Below are 17,019 nucleotides of genomic sequence, written 5' to 3'. Positions count from 1 at the left end.
TCTTACGAGATCTCACATGCAGCTAGGAGCCGGCACCCGCCGCAGCCAGGGACAGTGCATTGCATCCTCATATTGGCGTGCTAGTTAAAAGATAGTTCCCCATCCACCATGAACAGAGCAGTTCTGATTGCGATGGGCTGGCTGAATACCTCCAGGCCACAGCAGGCTGTCAGCGCTAGGGATTGTTTGTGGGAGGGTGGACCCAAATTGGTGTCTTGCTTAGAGCCCCATGAGGTCTAAATCCACCTCTGGTTAGGAGCTGATTGTTTGGTAGTTTATCTCTCTCCACGTTATCACTCTCCAAGGCTTTAGTACATCTACCCCACATTATCCTTACTGAGTAATGCGCGTGTAATTTAGCTCATTAATGTCTATATTTTGCTACATTGTTTGCCTAGCAGTTTTATTATAGAAAATATAGACTCATGCCAGTATGAAGAAAACTGAAACGTTACTTACCTCCACAAATCAAAGTAAAGAACAAGAAACAGCATACCATGGAATAATACAAATTCATCCTAATAAAACAAAAAATATATATATATTTCATAGACTACATAAAACAATGTAAGTCAACCGCAAACATCATCCATTTAAATACTAAAATAATGACCTACTTGTACAAACATGTCATTTTTACTTTAGTGAATAGCTACTGTGTACTCTTAATATATTGAATGTTTCATTTAAAAGCAGAAAAGATTATCTTACCTGACTTATTTGTGCTGATTTGTGTCCCGGGACACTAGCCGTTCTCTTTCTGTAGTGTGCGAGCTTTTCATGGGGTTTTTTTTTTTTGTGTTTTTTTTTTTACTTTACCAAAAAGGGGCATGTTTACATTGCATTACAACACTGTGTGAAGGCAATGTTTAACTGAGTATGGTGCAATTCAGTGTTTGGTTTTGTAACAGAGCCACCAGTTCAAATTCAGAGAGGACTTCTATATAATCTGTGCACGTGTAGAATGGGTCACATCGCAGTAATGCGAACGCCTCTGCCTGACTGACAGGCACAGGCGTTCAGGAGGAGGAATGGGGGCAGCCTGCAAAACCGGAAACGAGGGGGGGGTCGTCCCCATTTTCCGGCAGTCCCCATTTACCGTCGCAGGGCAGCTTGTGAGGCCAAGGACTGTGTCGCGAGACACAACTTCCTAGGCCTCACAAGCTGCCCTGCGACGGTAAAACTTGCTTTTGCATATGAACTTCGCAACCAGTGGTTGTGATGTTTGATCTCAGGCTGCAACGCACGCCGCAAGCGCAAATGCAGCAAGGTGGTGGATATACACCTTTTACTGCATTTGCATTGCTATGAATTGCATTTGCAAAACTGCGAGCAACGGAGGGATTATCGGTGGACTGCGCATGTGCCACGATCACAGTGCACTTGTGCGAAATGAAGATTACATCGCAAAGGCATTGACAGGAAGTGAGCGTTTAGAGATGTCAACTGGGAGTTTACAGGGAGTGGTTGAGAAAAGACAGGCGTGTCATGGCCGGTTTCGGTGCGTGTATCTGCGGTCAGCTATGAGCTTGTGCCGCTACTGCTGTGTCCAATCTGCGTAGCCATAGACCAACCCTTAGCCCCGATGTTCCTAGTTTTTGCTTGTAGGCTGCGAATGTGTACGCAGTTGCGATAAGCTTGCGATGGCTCCGGTGGACGTCTCCTTTCACTACTGGGAGGCAGTTTCACTTGCTAACATTAGCAGCTCCGTAGCCTAGAACATTGCAATTGCATCTGTGCAGAGGCGTCACCAGGTGTGGTGACACCCGGTGCGCACCCCTGATCTCCTGCCGCGATCGTGGTGAAAAGGGGTGTGGCCTTACAATTAGGGGGCATGGCTTTGCAGGGATCCTGGAATCGTCACTCTGGGGGGGTGCCCAGCATCTCCGGAGATGCTGGGCTTCCCCAGAGACGGTCTCAGTGCGCTGTCGGCTCCCCTGCTATGACAGGAGCCGGGTGCTGCAGCAGAATTTCACACTGCAGCACCTGGCTCCTGTCACTGCAGAGGAGCTGACATTTGGTGTCACACCCGGGTGCGGGCCGTACCCCCCGCACCCGCCTTGTGATGCCACTGCATCTGTGTACAAACATGAATTTGTATGTAGCTGATAGGGTATCACATATTAGGAATTCTGGGGCAAATGTATCAATCCCTCTAAAGAGAGGAGAAATGTACCAGAGGAGCAGTTGCCCATAACAACAAAACAGTGTTTAACTAGCACTTATCAAGAACATTCTATAAAATGATAGGTAGAGAGTGATTGGTTGATCTGGGATACTTTTCTATTTGTCTACTTCTTAGAAGGTTTGATACCTCTCCCCAGAGGCAGAACTCTGGGAGGCAACGGAGTCATCTGCCGCCGGGCTCCTGCTCTGAAGGGGGGCACCTCGCCTCCTGTTCTGTGACACCATTGAATTAAGTTAATTGATAGCTGTCGCTGTCTTTTCAGTGGCCGACTTCCTCATTGGTCCCTGCACCTTACAGATCACACCCTCTTTATTATACTGAATATATACATTTTACAAGTATCACACCCAGGATTAGAAACCACAACCTATTACACTGGAAGCAGACACCTTACTGATGAAGCTATTTGCTCCTGTATAGGAAATATGAGAATTTTAACTATATGAAGTTACTTCTCTGACAATTACACGTAACTTCATATAGTTAGAATTCTCATACTTTCTCTACAGGAGCAAATAACTCCATCAGTAAAGTGTCTGCTGTTAGTGTAACAGGTCATGGGTACTAATCCTGGGTATGACTGCTAAGAAATGTGTGATTTAAAATAAAAGACAATTAAATGTATAAATACAGTATATAAAAAAATTTCAGAACACTCCATATATATACACACACACACACATATACATAAACACACACACACACACACGCGCGCACACATACATACATACATTCATACATACATACATATATTTATCTTAAAATAGGAAATAGGGGGGCACCAATATTTATCTTGCCTCCGGGCAACTGTGACGAATTTACGCCACTGCCTCTCCCCCTATTCTCACGTGCCACGCCTGCAATAATTTTGTCATAAACAATTATCACAATTTATCTTAATTCATGATTTTTAATGTATAGGATCTGAAGTACTTTATTTTTGTACGTAAAGTTATTATAATTATTATTATTATCTTTTATTTGTTTGCCACCACAAACAATCTGTAGCCCCATACAGTACCTAGGCAAATAACATACGGTATTACATGGGTATACAGTACACTGAACAGTATGACAGATACAGACAAGAAACAAATTAACATAGATACATAATTACAACACACAAAATACATAATTATGTAACTAAACTTAAAGAGGTTGTGGGGAGCAGTGAGCGGCATAACCTGGACAGTTAGGAGGAGGCTTTAGAGAAAAGGTGAGTTTTTAGTTTAAATGCTGGAAAGTTGGGCAAAAGTCTAATCTATTGTGGGAGGGTATTCCCGAGGTTGGGAGAAGTGGGAGAGAGGTCAGAAGGACGTGAGAGGAAGCAATCAGGGAGGAAGACAAGATGCAGTCATTGGCTGAGTGGAGTGAGTGAGAGGGAGTGTGAATGCAGATTAGTTATGAGATGTAGGAAGGAAGAGTGGTGGAGGGCTTTGTGAGTGAGTATGGGGAGTTTGACATTGTTTTGGTATTGTAAGAGGGGTGGTGGCGGTGGCGCGGTGCGTGTAGTGCCTGCTGCCGTGCAGGTGTATGTTCACCACTTACCAGGCGCCGCACTCTCTCACCTTCAGGTACCGGGCCTTCAACGGACCTGGAAAATCTTCAGTCGGACCCGGGCACGATGACCTAGGAGGAAGGAGATTGCTGGGTGCCGTCCTCCTGACTGTGGACCGAAACGCCCTCCGGAACCGAGGAAGATAGCTCTTTCGGGCTAGGTGAGGGTCATCCCCGGCGTACGCCTCAGAGCCCGAATTTCACCTATTGGCACTCTCGCACCAGGTGGAAATTCTACCTTGCATCGGCGTGCAAGGCTCACCGTTCGCCCTGAAGGAAGGGAGACAGATAGGGACAAACACAGAAAGAACACACAGATAGATGTTACTCACCGTCCTACGTCTTGTACTCCGATCTTCTCCACTTACAGGTCCCTGTAAGGAGGCAAAGAGAGAAACAGCAGTGCAGGGCCTAACTCTAACCTAGTGTGCATCCGCTACACTAGCTACATAAACAAAGCCCTCGAACTGGCTCAAGTGTGGGTGGTGCAACACAAACTATGTATCACTGACCTGGTTTGGGAGTGTTGTGGACTCGGGGTTTCTCCCGGTAACCGGGAAGAGGAACCGCAACTGGGCCGCAGCAGAGATGGCCGAATGTAAGTTTTCCTCATGCAGGATCAGGTCGGCAAACAGGAGGCACACGTGGACGCTGAAGGTCTCCTGAAAGACAGAACTTGAAAGGTGCTGGTGAATCAGAGAAGAATACCAGGTGCTTACGTGCGCTGGGGCTTGGAGACACTAAAGTGTTTGTAGGCGCTGAAGTGCTTGGAGGCACTGAGGTGCAGGGAGGCGCTGAAGTGCTTGGAGGCGCTTGGAGACACCGAGGTGCTTGGAGGCGCTGAGGCGCTTGGAGACACTGAGGTGCTTGGAGGCGCTAAGGTGCTTGGAGGCACTGAGGTGCTTGGAGGCGCTAAGGCGCTTGGAGGCACTGAGGTGCTTGGAGGCACTGAGGCGCGTGGAGGCACTGCGGTGCTTGGAGGCGCTAAGGCGCTTGGAGGCACTGATGTGCTTGGAGGCACGGAGGTGCTTGAGGCACGGAGGTGATTGAGGCACTGAGGTGCTCGGAGGCACGGGGATGCTCGGAGGCACGGAGGTGCTGGGAGGCACAGAGATGCTGGGAGGCACGGAGGTGCTGGGAGGCACGGAGGTGCTTGGAGGCACGTAGGTGTTGGGAGGCACGGAGATTCTCTGAGGCACGGAGGTGCTGGTAGGCACGGAGGTGCTTGGAGGCACGGAGGTGCTGGAAGGCACGGAGGTGCTTGGAGGCATGGAGAGGCACGGAGGTGCTGGGAGGCATGGGGATGCTCGGAGGCACAGAGGTGCTGGGAGGCACGGAGATGCTCGGAGGCACGGAGGTGCTGGGAGGCACGGAAGTCTGGCGATCACCACTCCTGGGGAACTGATGATACTCAGGCACTGATGCAGTTCCTGGTGCCTGAATTTATACTTCCCACCACCAGCTGGTTGGTGGGAAGTGCCTGATGACGTCACCCGCCCAGACGCCGGGCAGAGCGACGGGAGCCAGGAGCCGCCAGCGAGGATGGCCGCAGAGAGGACCAGCGCACCCAGAGAGGTAAGTAAGGGACCCGGGGCGGCGGCGTGACAGTACCCCCTCCTCTAGGGGTGGCCCCTGGACACTTCCCAGGTTTCGTAGGGTGCTTGGCATGGAAGATCCGGATTAGTCGATGAGCTGAGACCTCAGAAGCTCCTATCCAACTTCTCTCCTCAGGACCATAACCTTTCCATTCTACCAGATATTGCAGGTTCTTATGAAGATAACGAGAGTCCAGAATAGTTTTGATCTCGAAGTCTGTCCCAGTTTCAGTTTCTACCGAAGTGGGGCTTGAGGGCTTAGAATGAAAACGATTAAGGATGAGAGGACGAAGGAGAGAAACATGAAAGGCATTTGGTATGCGTAGATGGGAAGGTAATCCCAACTTGCAGACCACAGGATTCAGGATTTGTAGCACAGGGTATGGACCGATGAACCTTGGGGCGAACTTCATGGTGGGTACCTTTAGCCGAAGTTTACGTGTGGAGAGCCATACCCTGTCTCCAACCTTGTATTGAGGAGCGGCTCGCCGTTTCTTGTCCGCGAAAAACTTGTATCGGACAGAAACCTTTTTAAGACTAGCATGAACCTTACTCCAAATTTGTCTGAAGTGTAGTAGAGTGGAAGTCACAGCTGGAACCTCTCCTGTTGGAAGAATTGGTAATTCCGGAATTTGTGGGTGGAAGCCATAGTTGATGAAGAACGGAGATTCGCCAGTGGAGGAATGAAACGAATGGTTATGTGCAAACTCTGCCCAAGGCAATAACTCTACCCAGTTGTCCTGTGAAGGGGATAGATACAGGCGGAGGAAAGTCTCCAAGTCTTGATTGACTCGTTCCGTTTGCCCATTAGTTTGGGGGTGATAAGCGGACGAAAACAAGTTTAATTTGTAAGGCCAAGCAGAGAGCTTTCCAAAACCTTGCGGTGAACTGTACCCCTCGATCAGAGACTATTTCTTGAGACAACCCATGCAACCGAAAATGTTCTCGGACAAATATTAGAGCTAATTTAGGAGCTGTCGGCAGACCAGTCAAAGGAATGAAATGCGCCATCTTCGAAAAACGGTCGACGATCACTCAGACAGTGTTGAAACCTTTGGAGTAGGGCAAGTCGGTGACGAAATCCATGGAAATGTGAGTCCACGGTCTCATAGGAATGGGCAGAGGACGAAGTAACCCAGCAGGAGGTAGATGGGGAGATTTATGCTGTGTACTCTGTGGACAAGAATTAACGTAATCCTGTACATTCTTCCTCATGGAGTCCCACCAGTAAGATCTTTGCAGAAACTTGTACATCTTCTGGGCGCCGGGATGACCGGAAAACTTGGAGATATGGGCCCACTGTAGTATCCTCGACCGGGATTTAGCTGGTACGGACATTCTTCCAGGGGGAGGACCTGGAGTAGTTGAGGCAGCGGAGACAGAAATTGGATTCAGAATTAAACTCCACTCAAAAGAATCCTCTTCATCTGTGGGAGTTTGTGAACGGGACAGTGCATCCGCTTTAGTATTTAAAGTCCCGGCTCGGTACTTGATAACAAAAGAAAATCGAGTGAAGAAGAGTGCCCATCTAGCTTGGCGAGGATTCAAGCACTGTGCGGTTTTGATATACAACAAATTTTTGTGATCAGTGTAAATGGTAATCACATGTTTGGCCCCTTCTAAGAGATATCTCCACTCTTCCAAGGCAGATTTAATTGCCAAGAGTTCCTGGTCTCCAATAGTGTAATTTCGCTCAGCCGGAGAGAATTTACGAGAGTGAAAGCCACACGGATGTAATTTCTTATCTGAGGCGTACTGAGAGAGAACGGCCCCAACTCCGACCGAGGATGCGTCCACTTCTAGGAAGAAAGGTTTCTCGAAATTTGGTTGTTGGAGTACTAAAGCAGACATAAAAGCCGATTTCAAGTTGGAAAAGGCCTCTATGGCTTCGGGGGGCCACAAACCCGGGTTGGAACCCTTCCACGTCAAGGCGGTAATGGGTGCAACAATGGTGGAGAAACTTCTAATGAACTTTCTATAATAGTTTGCAAAACCCAGGAATCTCTGTATTGCTTTCAAGGAGAGTGGCTGTGCCCAGTCCCGAATAGCGGAAAGTTTCTCCGGGTCCATGCGAAGCTCCATCCCCAAGATGATATAACCGAGGAACGGTATTGATGTTACTTCGAAGGTACACTTGGATAACTTGGCATAGAGATGATTCTCACGTAGACGGTGGAGTACCTCTTTGACCTGTATCCTGTGTTCAGCAAGGTCTTTGGAAAAAATCAGTATGTCATCCAAATACACCACGACACTCAGGTATAACATGTCTCGGAAGATTTCGTTGATGAATCCCTGGAAGACAGCAGGAGCATTGCTAAGACCAAACAGCATCACCAGATACTCATAATGCCCATCCCGGGTATTGAAGGCGGTCTTCCATTCATCTCCCTCTCTGATGCGTATAAGGTTATAGACCCCCCTCAAATCGAGCTTGTAAAAAACGTGGGCACCACGAACTCTATCAAATAGCTCTGTGATTAGAGGCAAGGGGTATTTATTTTTGATGGTAATATAATTTAGGCCGCGGTAGTCGATACATGGTCTTAACCCTCCGTCCTTCTTTTTCACGAAGAAGAAGCCCGCTCCAGCCGGGGAGATAGAGGGGCGAATGAATCCCTTGTGAAGATTGGACTTGATATAGTCTGACATAGCTTGTGTCTCTGAAAGGGACAGAGGATAAATGCGACCCCGGGGCAGCATTTTCCCTGGGATGAGGTCAATGGGGCAGTCCCAAGACCTATGGGGTGGTAACTGGTCAGCCGCCTGTTCCGAGAACACATCCTTGAACTCTTGGTACGCCTCCGGGATAAGTTCTTCCTCCGCCTTAGTAGAAACATGAAGCGGACAGACAGGAGTGAGACAGTTAGCGTGACAAAAAGAACTCCAAGACCGAATCTGTGCGGTCTTCCAATCGATATGGGGATTGTGAATTCTGAGCCAAGGCATTCCGAGAACCAGATCGTGATGCATCTCCAGAATCACCAGGAACTCCAAATATTCTTGATGTAGAGCCCCGACCTGTAATTTAACTGGAACCATGTGTTCTGTTATGATACCCTTGGATATCCTAGTACCATTAATAGCTGTCAAGGAAATAGGCCGTTCGATGGACCGTACTTCCAAATTCAGGCTTTGGACACAGAGGGAAGAAACGAAATTCCCCGCAGCCCCGGAGTCTAACAGGGCTTCAAAAGACTTGCAAGTAACCTTGGTGGTTAATGTTACAGGAAGCAAACAGTCCGAAGTCGGAGAGGATTTGGTCGTAACCCCCAGCTTGACTCCTCCGGAACAAGCTAGGCCTGCCCGTTTCCCGGACGGGATTTGCAAGGCTTGATGAAGTGACCCGCAGCTCCGCAGTACAGACAGAGTTTGCCCTCATGACGACGCTGTCTGGGGACAATCGGGATCGGTTAATCTGCATGGGTTCGTCTGGACTTGGGACCACCGCTTGCCTTGCAGGGGGAAGCCGGAACCTAGAACGATCCGATCGACTACGTTCACCTCCACGTTCCTGCATCCGGAGATCTACCTTGACACAGAGAGAGATCAATTCCTCTAAAGAATCCGGAAGCTCCCGAGTGACCAACTCATCCTTCAGGCGATCAGAGAGACCGTTCCAGAAAGCAGCTCTCAGAGCCTCATTATTCCAGCGAAGTTCAGAGTCAATGGTTTGAAAATGAACCACATACTGACCCACGGATCGGGAGCCTTGACGGATGCGGAGAAAATCAGAAGAGGCCGAGGTCATCCTGCCGGGCTCGTCAAAAATTTGTCGAAAAGACGTGATGAATTCGGAGTAATTGGAAACCAGTGAATCCGAATGTGCCCATAATGGAGACACCCAATCCAAGGCAGATCCTTCCAGCAGAGAAATAATATATGCCACCTTGGACCGGTCTGTAGGAAAGTTATGTGCAAGTAGCTCGAAATGTACCTCGCATTGGTTTAAAAAACCACGACAAATTTTAGGATTCCCATTATAACGGGACGGAGTAGGCAGCTGAAGGCGCGGAGTGGCACCGGCCGATGGTTGAACATTGCTGGAAGCGGCAACTGGTGCGGCTACTGGAACTGGTGCCGGAATTACCGAGGCTAGAGACGCCTGGATCTGATCCAGACGCCCGGACAACTCCTGGAGGTACTGCATCACCTGACCTTGTGCCACTTCCTGATTTTGTACTCGGGAAGCCAGATTCTGGATGGCACTTGAGTCCGTGTTCCGATCCCCCGCGTCCATGTGGCCTGAGTATACTATCACTGACCTGGTTTGGGAGTGTTGTGGACTCGGGGTTTCTTCCGGTGACCGGGAAGAGGAACCGCAACTGGGCCGCAGCAGAGATGGCCGAATGTAAGTTTTCCTCATGCAGGATCAGGTCGGCAAACAGGAGGCACACGTGGACGCTGAAGGTCTCCTGAAAGACAGAACTTGAAAGGTGCTGGTGAATCAGAGAAGAATACCAGGTGCTGGAGGCACAACTGCGCTTACGTGCGCTGGGGCTTGGAGACACTGAAGTGTTTGTAGGCGCTGAAGTGCTTGGAGGCACTGAGGTGCAGGGAGGCGCTGAAGTGCTTGGAGGCGCTTGGAGACATTTAGGTGCTTGGAGGCGCTGAGGCGCTTGGAGACACTGAGGTGCTTGGAGGCACTGAGGTGCTTGGAGGTGCTAAGGCGCTTGGAGGCACTGAGGTGCTTGGAGGCACTGAGGCACGTGGAGACACTGAGGTGCTTGGAGGCGCTAAGGCGCTTGGAGGCACTGAGGTGCTTGGAGGCACGGAGGTACTTGAGGCACGGAGGTGCTTGAGGCACGGAGGTGCTCGGAGGCACGGAGATACTCGGAGGCACGGAGGTGCTGGGAGGCACGGGGATGCTCGGAGGCACGGAGGTGCTGGGAGGCACGGAGATGCTCGGAGGCACAGAGGTGCTGGGAGGCACAGAGGTGCTTGGAGGCACGGAGGTGCTGGGAGGCACGGAGATGCTCGGAGGCACGGAGGTGCTGGGAGGCACGGAGGTGCTTGGAGGCACGGAGGTGCTGGAAGGCACGGAGGTGCTTGGAGGCACGGAGGTGCTTGGAGGCACGGAGATGCTCGGAGGCACGGAGGTTCTGGGAGGCACGGGGATGTTCGGAGGCACGGAGATGCTGGGAGGCACGGAGATGCTCGCAGGCACGGAGGTGCTTGGAGGCACGGAGATGCTCAGAGGCACGGAGGTGCTGGGAGGCACGGAAGTCTGGCGATCACCACTCCTGGGGAACTGATGATACTCAGGCACTGATGCAGTTCCTTGTGCCTGAATTTATACTTCCCACCACCAGCTGGTTGGTGGGAAGTGCCTGATGACGTCACCCGCCCAGACGCCGGGCCGAGCGACGGGAGCCGGAAGCCGCCAGCGAGGACGGCCGCAGAGAGGACCAGCGCGCCCGGAGAGGTAAGTAGGGGACCCGGGGCGACGGTGTGACACTATGCACAAACTCTAAAACAACATTTACCCTGCACGGTAACAACACACATAGAGTACAACATCAAACGGTGCTGTTCCCTTAAATCCCTACCTGCACTCTGGGGGGGGTGGACGCCGCACAGCCTATCCACCTCCTGTACCCTCCCTTATGTGGGGCTCAGGCCAAGCGAGCCTGCCTACCCAAACACCCTGGGGTGGACTGGGCCTAGTGCCCAGTACCACCTGTATTCACCTTCGGGGGTACCTCTTATTTACTGGGCCTAACGCCCCCTAACTGCACACAGGCCCGAGGCCTGACTTTATCCCTCGGGCTCACCGCCCGCCTAACTTGTCGCCCGCTGGATGACCTGGGCCTACTGCCCTGGGTCACCTTATAACACTAAGCCAAAACGAACCAGGGCCTAATGCCCTCTAATGCTCCACAGGCCTAGTGCCTGATCTTGCCCACGGGCCTAGTGCCCGCCTACCGCGCTGGTGAGGTGGCTTGGGCCTAACGCCCAAACCACCAAATCGAATGATGACCCCCCCCACTCCTATCAGGGCCACGGGCCGGGGGGAACCCCGACTGCACGTGCCCACGGACCCGGAGGGCCCGATTAAACTTGCCCACGGGCCGGGAGGGCCCAACTAACTGCCCACAGGCCGGAAGGGCCTGACTGTGCCCACGGGCCTAATGCCCGAACACCCGGTGGTCTAGGGAGAAAAGGGGATGGGGGTGGAAGTAGCCTCTCTGAGGCCTCACCTGCTCTGAGGGTCTCCGGCGCCCTCTTCTGCCGCTGACCCGTCCCGGCCAGCGGCACCACCTCCGCTCCTCAGCGTCCAGCCGCCGCTGGACATCTTCCTCCTGCAGGCTGACGTCTTCTGGCCTCTTCAGCGGCCACCGGATCTCTTCTTCAAACGGCCGTCGTCTTCCTCTCCTCGTGGCGTCTTCTCTCTTCTCCCGCCCGTCTTCTTCTCCTCCGCTCCTCCGCGCGCCCGGCCTCTACGGCTCCCGCCCGGCATCTGACGTCAGACGCCGGGGGCGGGGCCTATGACGCGTCGAGCCGCGATTGGCTCGCCGCGCCCACAACTGATTGGCCGGCGCCCCGTGAGCCGCGATTGGCTCGCGGACGGCGCCGGGTTTGAAAAGACGCTGGCGGCGCTTCTCATTGGCGGCCCAAGTGGCGCCAAGTTTGAAACGCCGCTGCGCCGCTGCCCGTCGCCGCCGACAGTCCGGTGCAGTGAAATATCTGGTCCCTGCACCGGACACCCGCCGCTGCAACGATGTGCCTTGTAGTACAGGGCACATCTCCACAGTATAGTATAGGCAGCTAAAAGGGGGTCATTCCGAGTTGATCGCTCGCTAGCAACTTTTTGCTGTGCTGCGATCAGATAGTCGCCGCCTTTGGGGGAGTGTATTTTCACTTTGCAAGTGTGCAAACGCTTTTGCAGCCAACGGCACAAAAAAGTTTTTTGCAGTTTCTTAGTAGCTCTGGACTTACTCAGATGCTGCGATCACTTCAGTCTTTTTGGTCCCGGAATTGACGTCAGACACCCGCCCTGCAAACGCTTGGACACGCCTGCATTTTTCCAAACACTCCCAGAAAACGGTCAGTTGACACCAACAAACGCCCTCTTTTTGTCAATATCAATCACCTTGCGATCGGCTGTGTGAATGGATTCTTCGTTAAATCCATCGTCCAGCACCGATCCTCTTTGTACCCATACAATACGCCTGCGCATTGTGGTGCATACGCATGCGCAGTTTTGTCAAGATTTAACCTGATCGAGGCGCTGCAAAAAGTTGCTAGCGAGCGATCAACTCAGAATGACCCCCATTGAAGCTTTTTCATCTTCTATTTTCATCTCTGCCTCTGCGCAAATGCCCACACCATTTGCGCAGAGGTACTCCCCAAAGCAACAATTAGGCTTGCATCCACAGTACAATGTATGCAAGTGACTGACATGTGCATTAGGTATTACTGTGCAAAAATTAAATGTTTATTGTATTTTTTATGTGATTAACAGAGGCGTAACTAGGGTTTTTGGAGCCCAGGGCAAGATTACGAATGGCACACCCTCCCCCCCCAAAAAAGGGCTATAAAGCAACTGTGTGCCACATTCCTGAAGGGGCGTGGCTACTGAAAATGGGGCGTCAAAATGGGGCGTGCAAGTGGGGGAGGGACTGAAGGCCTGGCATGAAAGTAATAGTAGCAACGCTGGCCGCTGCAGGAAGGAGGAGGAGGGAGGCGCCTGGAACAGCCGCACACCACCCCACAGATATCGTGGGGGGGCCTCCGTCACCGCATTGCAATGTTAATTCGCATATGTTAGTACATATGCGATTAACATCACTGCGATGGGTGACGAGGGGCAGCGATGAATGTTATTACATCTCACCCTGTGTCTCTTAGTGTCCTCCTCCCCCCCTTCAGAGATATAGTGAGTGTGTTTTGTGTGTGTGCGTCTGTCTGTGTTATTTCCCCCCCACCCCCTACTTTCAGCTGGAGGCCATGTCTCGAGTCAGGGAGCCAGGAAGCTGGAAGCCAGGGAGCCGGGAAGCCGGGAGCCAGGGAGCCGGGGAGCCTGCAAGTCCGGACTGAGCAGGGGTGGCCAAGCAGCAGGGAGCTCAGTCACGCTCCCTCCCAGTGCAAGGTGACTGGATGCTGCTGCTGCTGCTCAATCGCCGCCGAGCACCACGTCCACGGCGGGTCTAGCTCGGCGGCGCAGTGGGGAGGGAGGACAGCAGCTATACAGGCAGCAGCACAATGGCGGCGGGCAGCGGGCAAGATAACTAAGGGGGGTCGAGCAGGTACTATGCCCTGGCCGGCGTCGCCCCTTCTGCTGGACCTCCCACGGCGCCCAGGGCACATGTCCTGCTCGACCCCCCTTAATTACGCCTCTGGTGATTAATAAAGCATCCTTACTGATACGTATATCCATTGTACCATCTCACACATTACCAACCATCCAGTGGCGGAACTAGCGAGCGGTGGGCGCAGGTGCGACAAAATGCTTTGCCCCCCCCCCCCCTCATCCCATCCAAGTCCACCTCCTCACCCCTGGAGAGGATCTGATGAGGGGGATTTGCTCAGGGTCAGAGAAATGGATACCTAGCAACAGTGCTGTAACTAGACATTTTAGCACTGTTTGCAAGAAACGGCATCAGAGCCCCACCCCTGCATGCAAAACAGGGGCAGTGCGCGCCGTAGGTGAGTGCAAAAATACATAGGGGCGTGGGTTCATGGGGAAGGGGTGTGGCCCCAAAATAATACCAATTCATAAAACGGTGCACAGTAGTCTCCATTATTCAAATTACGCTGCACAGTAGCACCACTACACCAGGTAGAGACCCTTTTACACCTTACGGCGGACAGATTCCCCTTTTTACTAGTGATGAGCGGGTTCGGTTCCTCGGAAACCGAACCCCCCCGAACTTCACCCATTTTACACGGGTCCGAGGCATACTCGGATTCTCCCGTATGGCTCGGTTAATCCGAGCGCGCCCGAACGTCATCATCCCGCTGTCGGATTCTCGCGAGATTCGGATTCTATATAAGCAGCCGCGCGTTGCCGCCATTTTCACTCGTGCATTGGAAATGTTAGGGAGAGGACGTGGCTGGCGTCCTCTCCGTTTATTGTTGATGCAAATATTTGTGCTTGCTTATTGCTTAATTGTGGGGACTGGGGAGCAGCAGTATTATATAGGAGGAGTACAGTGCAGAGTTTTGCTGATCAGTGACCACCAGTTTTATCCGTTCTCTGCCTGAAAAAAACACTCCTTATCTGTGCTCAGTGTGCTGCATATATCTGTGCTCACACTGCTTAATTGTGGGGACTGGGGAGCAGCTGTATTATATAGGAGGAGTACAGTGCAGAGTTTTGCTGACAGTGACCACCAGTATACGTTGTCTGCCTGAAAAACACTCCATATCTGTGCTGCATTGTAGTATATAGTAGGAGTACAGTGCATAATTTTGCTGACCACCAGTATATAATATATAGGAGTACGGTACAGAAGGCCACTGCTGTACCTACCTCTGTGTCGTCAAGTATACTATCCATCCATACCTGTGGTGCATTTAAGTTTTGCACAGTTTGCTGACCACCAGTATATAATATATAGCATTACGGTACAGTAGGCCACTGCTGTACCTACCTCTGTGTCGTCAAGTATACTATCCATCCATACCTGTGGTGCATTTAAGTTTTGCACAGTTTGCTGACCACCAGTATATAATATATAGCATTACGGTACAGTAGGCCACTGCTGTACCTACCTCTGTGTCGTCAAGTATACTATCCATCCATACCTGTGGTGTATTTCAGTTTTGCACAGTTTGCTGACCACCAGTATATAATATATAGCAGTACGGTACAGTAGGCCACTGCTGTACCTACCTCTGTGTCGTCAAGTATACTATCCATCCATACCTGTGGTGCATTTCAGGTTTGCACAGTTTGCTGACCACCAGTATATAATATATAGCATTACGGTACAGTAGGCCACTGCTGTACCTACCTCTGTGTCGTCAAGTATACTATCCATCCATACCTGTGGTGCATTTCAGTTGTGCGCAGTATATATAGTAGTAGGCCATTGCTATTGATATATTACTGGCATATAATTCCACACATTAAAAAATGGAGAACAAAAATGTGGAGGTTAAAATAGGGAAAGATCAAGATCCACTTCCACCTCGTGCTGAAGCTGCTGCCACTAGTCATGGCCGAGACGATCAAATGCCATCAACGTCGTCTGCCAAGGCCGATGCCCAATGTCATAGTAGAGAGCATGTAAAATCCAAAAAACAAAAGTTCAGTAAGTGCTGGAAGGAGCACCCGCAGTCCAGTTCCTGATAGTCAAATTGAAGATGTCACTGTTGAAGTACACCAGGATGAGGAGGATATGGGTGTTGCTGGCGCTGAGGAGGACACAGTGTCCGTGTCTTGTGCTGAATCTGTCCAGTCACAGTGCTTGTGTCCTCTGCTGCCATATGTCCAGTGCTGTCCAGTGGTGGTGTGATGTGCTGCATCAGTCACAATGGTGGTGTCCTTTGCTGCCATATGTCCAGTGCTGCTGTATAATAAGTCCCTTACAGTGTTGCTGTGTTGTCTTGCATCAGACCAGTGGTAGTGTCCTGGGCATCAGTCAGTCCAATGACCATTCACAGTGGTGGTGTCCTCTGCTGCCATATGTCCAGTGCTGCTGTATAAATAGTCCCTTACAGTGTTGCTGTGTTGTCTTGCATCAGACCAGTGGTAGTGTCCTGGGCATCAGTCAGTCCAATGACCATTCACAGTGGTGGTGTCCTCTGCTGCCATATGTCCAGTGCTGCTGTATAAATAGTCCCTTACAGTGTTGCTGTGTTGTCCTGCATCAGACCAGTGGTAGTGTCCTGGCCATCAGTCATCCCAGTGACCAGGCAGTAACAGTGGTATACGCTGCTGCTATATGTCCAATGCTACAGTATTATAATAATACCAACCACAAGTCCCTCACAGTGTTGCTGTGTTGTGCTGCATCAGACCAGTGGTAGTGTCCTGGCCATCAGTCATTCCAGTGACCAGGCAGTCACAGTGCTATACGCTGCTGCTATATGTCCACTGCTGCCGTATAATAATAATAATAATAATAACAAGAACAAGTCCCTCACAGTGTTGATGTGTTGTCCTGTATCAGACCAATGGTAGTGCCCTGGCCATCGGTCATTCCAGTGACCAGGCAGTCACAGTGGTATACGCTGCTGCTATATGTCCACTGCTGCCGTATAATAATAATAATAATAATAATAACAACAACAACAAGTCCCTTACAGTAAAAGGTGTATATACTGGCGCCGGCTGCAGGTCAAGTAATGATGGACATAATACAAATAGAATTAGGTAAAATATAACCACTATTTTATTAAACAATCTTAACAGATGTAAATTATTAAAATATTATAGCAATTGCTAAGAGTAGTAAAATATAGGATCAAAATTGTAAGGTACCACTGGTTATGTCCTTTAGGTGTAATGTCCCAAATTTCTGACTAGGACTCTATTCCACTTAAGCTCACAAGTTCAATTGAAGGCATATATTGTTACCAGACTTGCTTCCGGAAGAGGAACCCCCTAGGAATCTCATACATGAAGATCCAAATTGGCAAACAGGGATGTATCCGGGTCTGTAAGTGACTTGTGCTGGGATTTTATCCGGTGGATGCAAAAGAGTCCATAGTTTCAGAGTTGTTGTTGGA

At 50.7% G+C, this 17,019-nt stretch overlaps 1 protein-coding gene across 1 annotated transcript in view; it reads right to left on the bottom strand.

The window, feature by feature from the left end:
* LOC134923949 (plasma kallikrein-like) overlaps window positions 1–814 on the bottom strand; it is a 136,315-nt gene extending 135,501 nt beyond the window's left edge. The window contains exons 1-2 of the mRNA XM_063920799.1: window positions 712–814; window positions 460–518 (exon numbers count right to left, since the gene is read on the bottom strand). Of these exons, the coding sequence (XP_063776869.1) occupies window positions 460–517 (58 nt within the window). The 5' untranslated portion in view covers window position 518; window positions 712–814. The remainder of the gene's footprint in view (window positions 1–459; window positions 519–711) is intronic.
* Between the last annotated feature and the right edge of the window lie 16,205 nt (window positions 815–17,019).

Source organism: Pseudophryne corroboree, chromosome 1 (genome assembly GCF_028390025.1).
Source record: "Pseudophryne corroboree isolate aPseCor3 chromosome 1, aPseCor3.hap2, whole genome shotgun sequence".
NCBI classification, from domain to species: domain Eukaryota; kingdom Metazoa; phylum Chordata; class Amphibia; order Anura; family Myobatrachidae; genus Pseudophryne; species Pseudophryne corroboree.
Note: the sequence above shows the minus strand (reverse complement) of the source record. Positions and strands in the feature narration are given on the sequence as shown.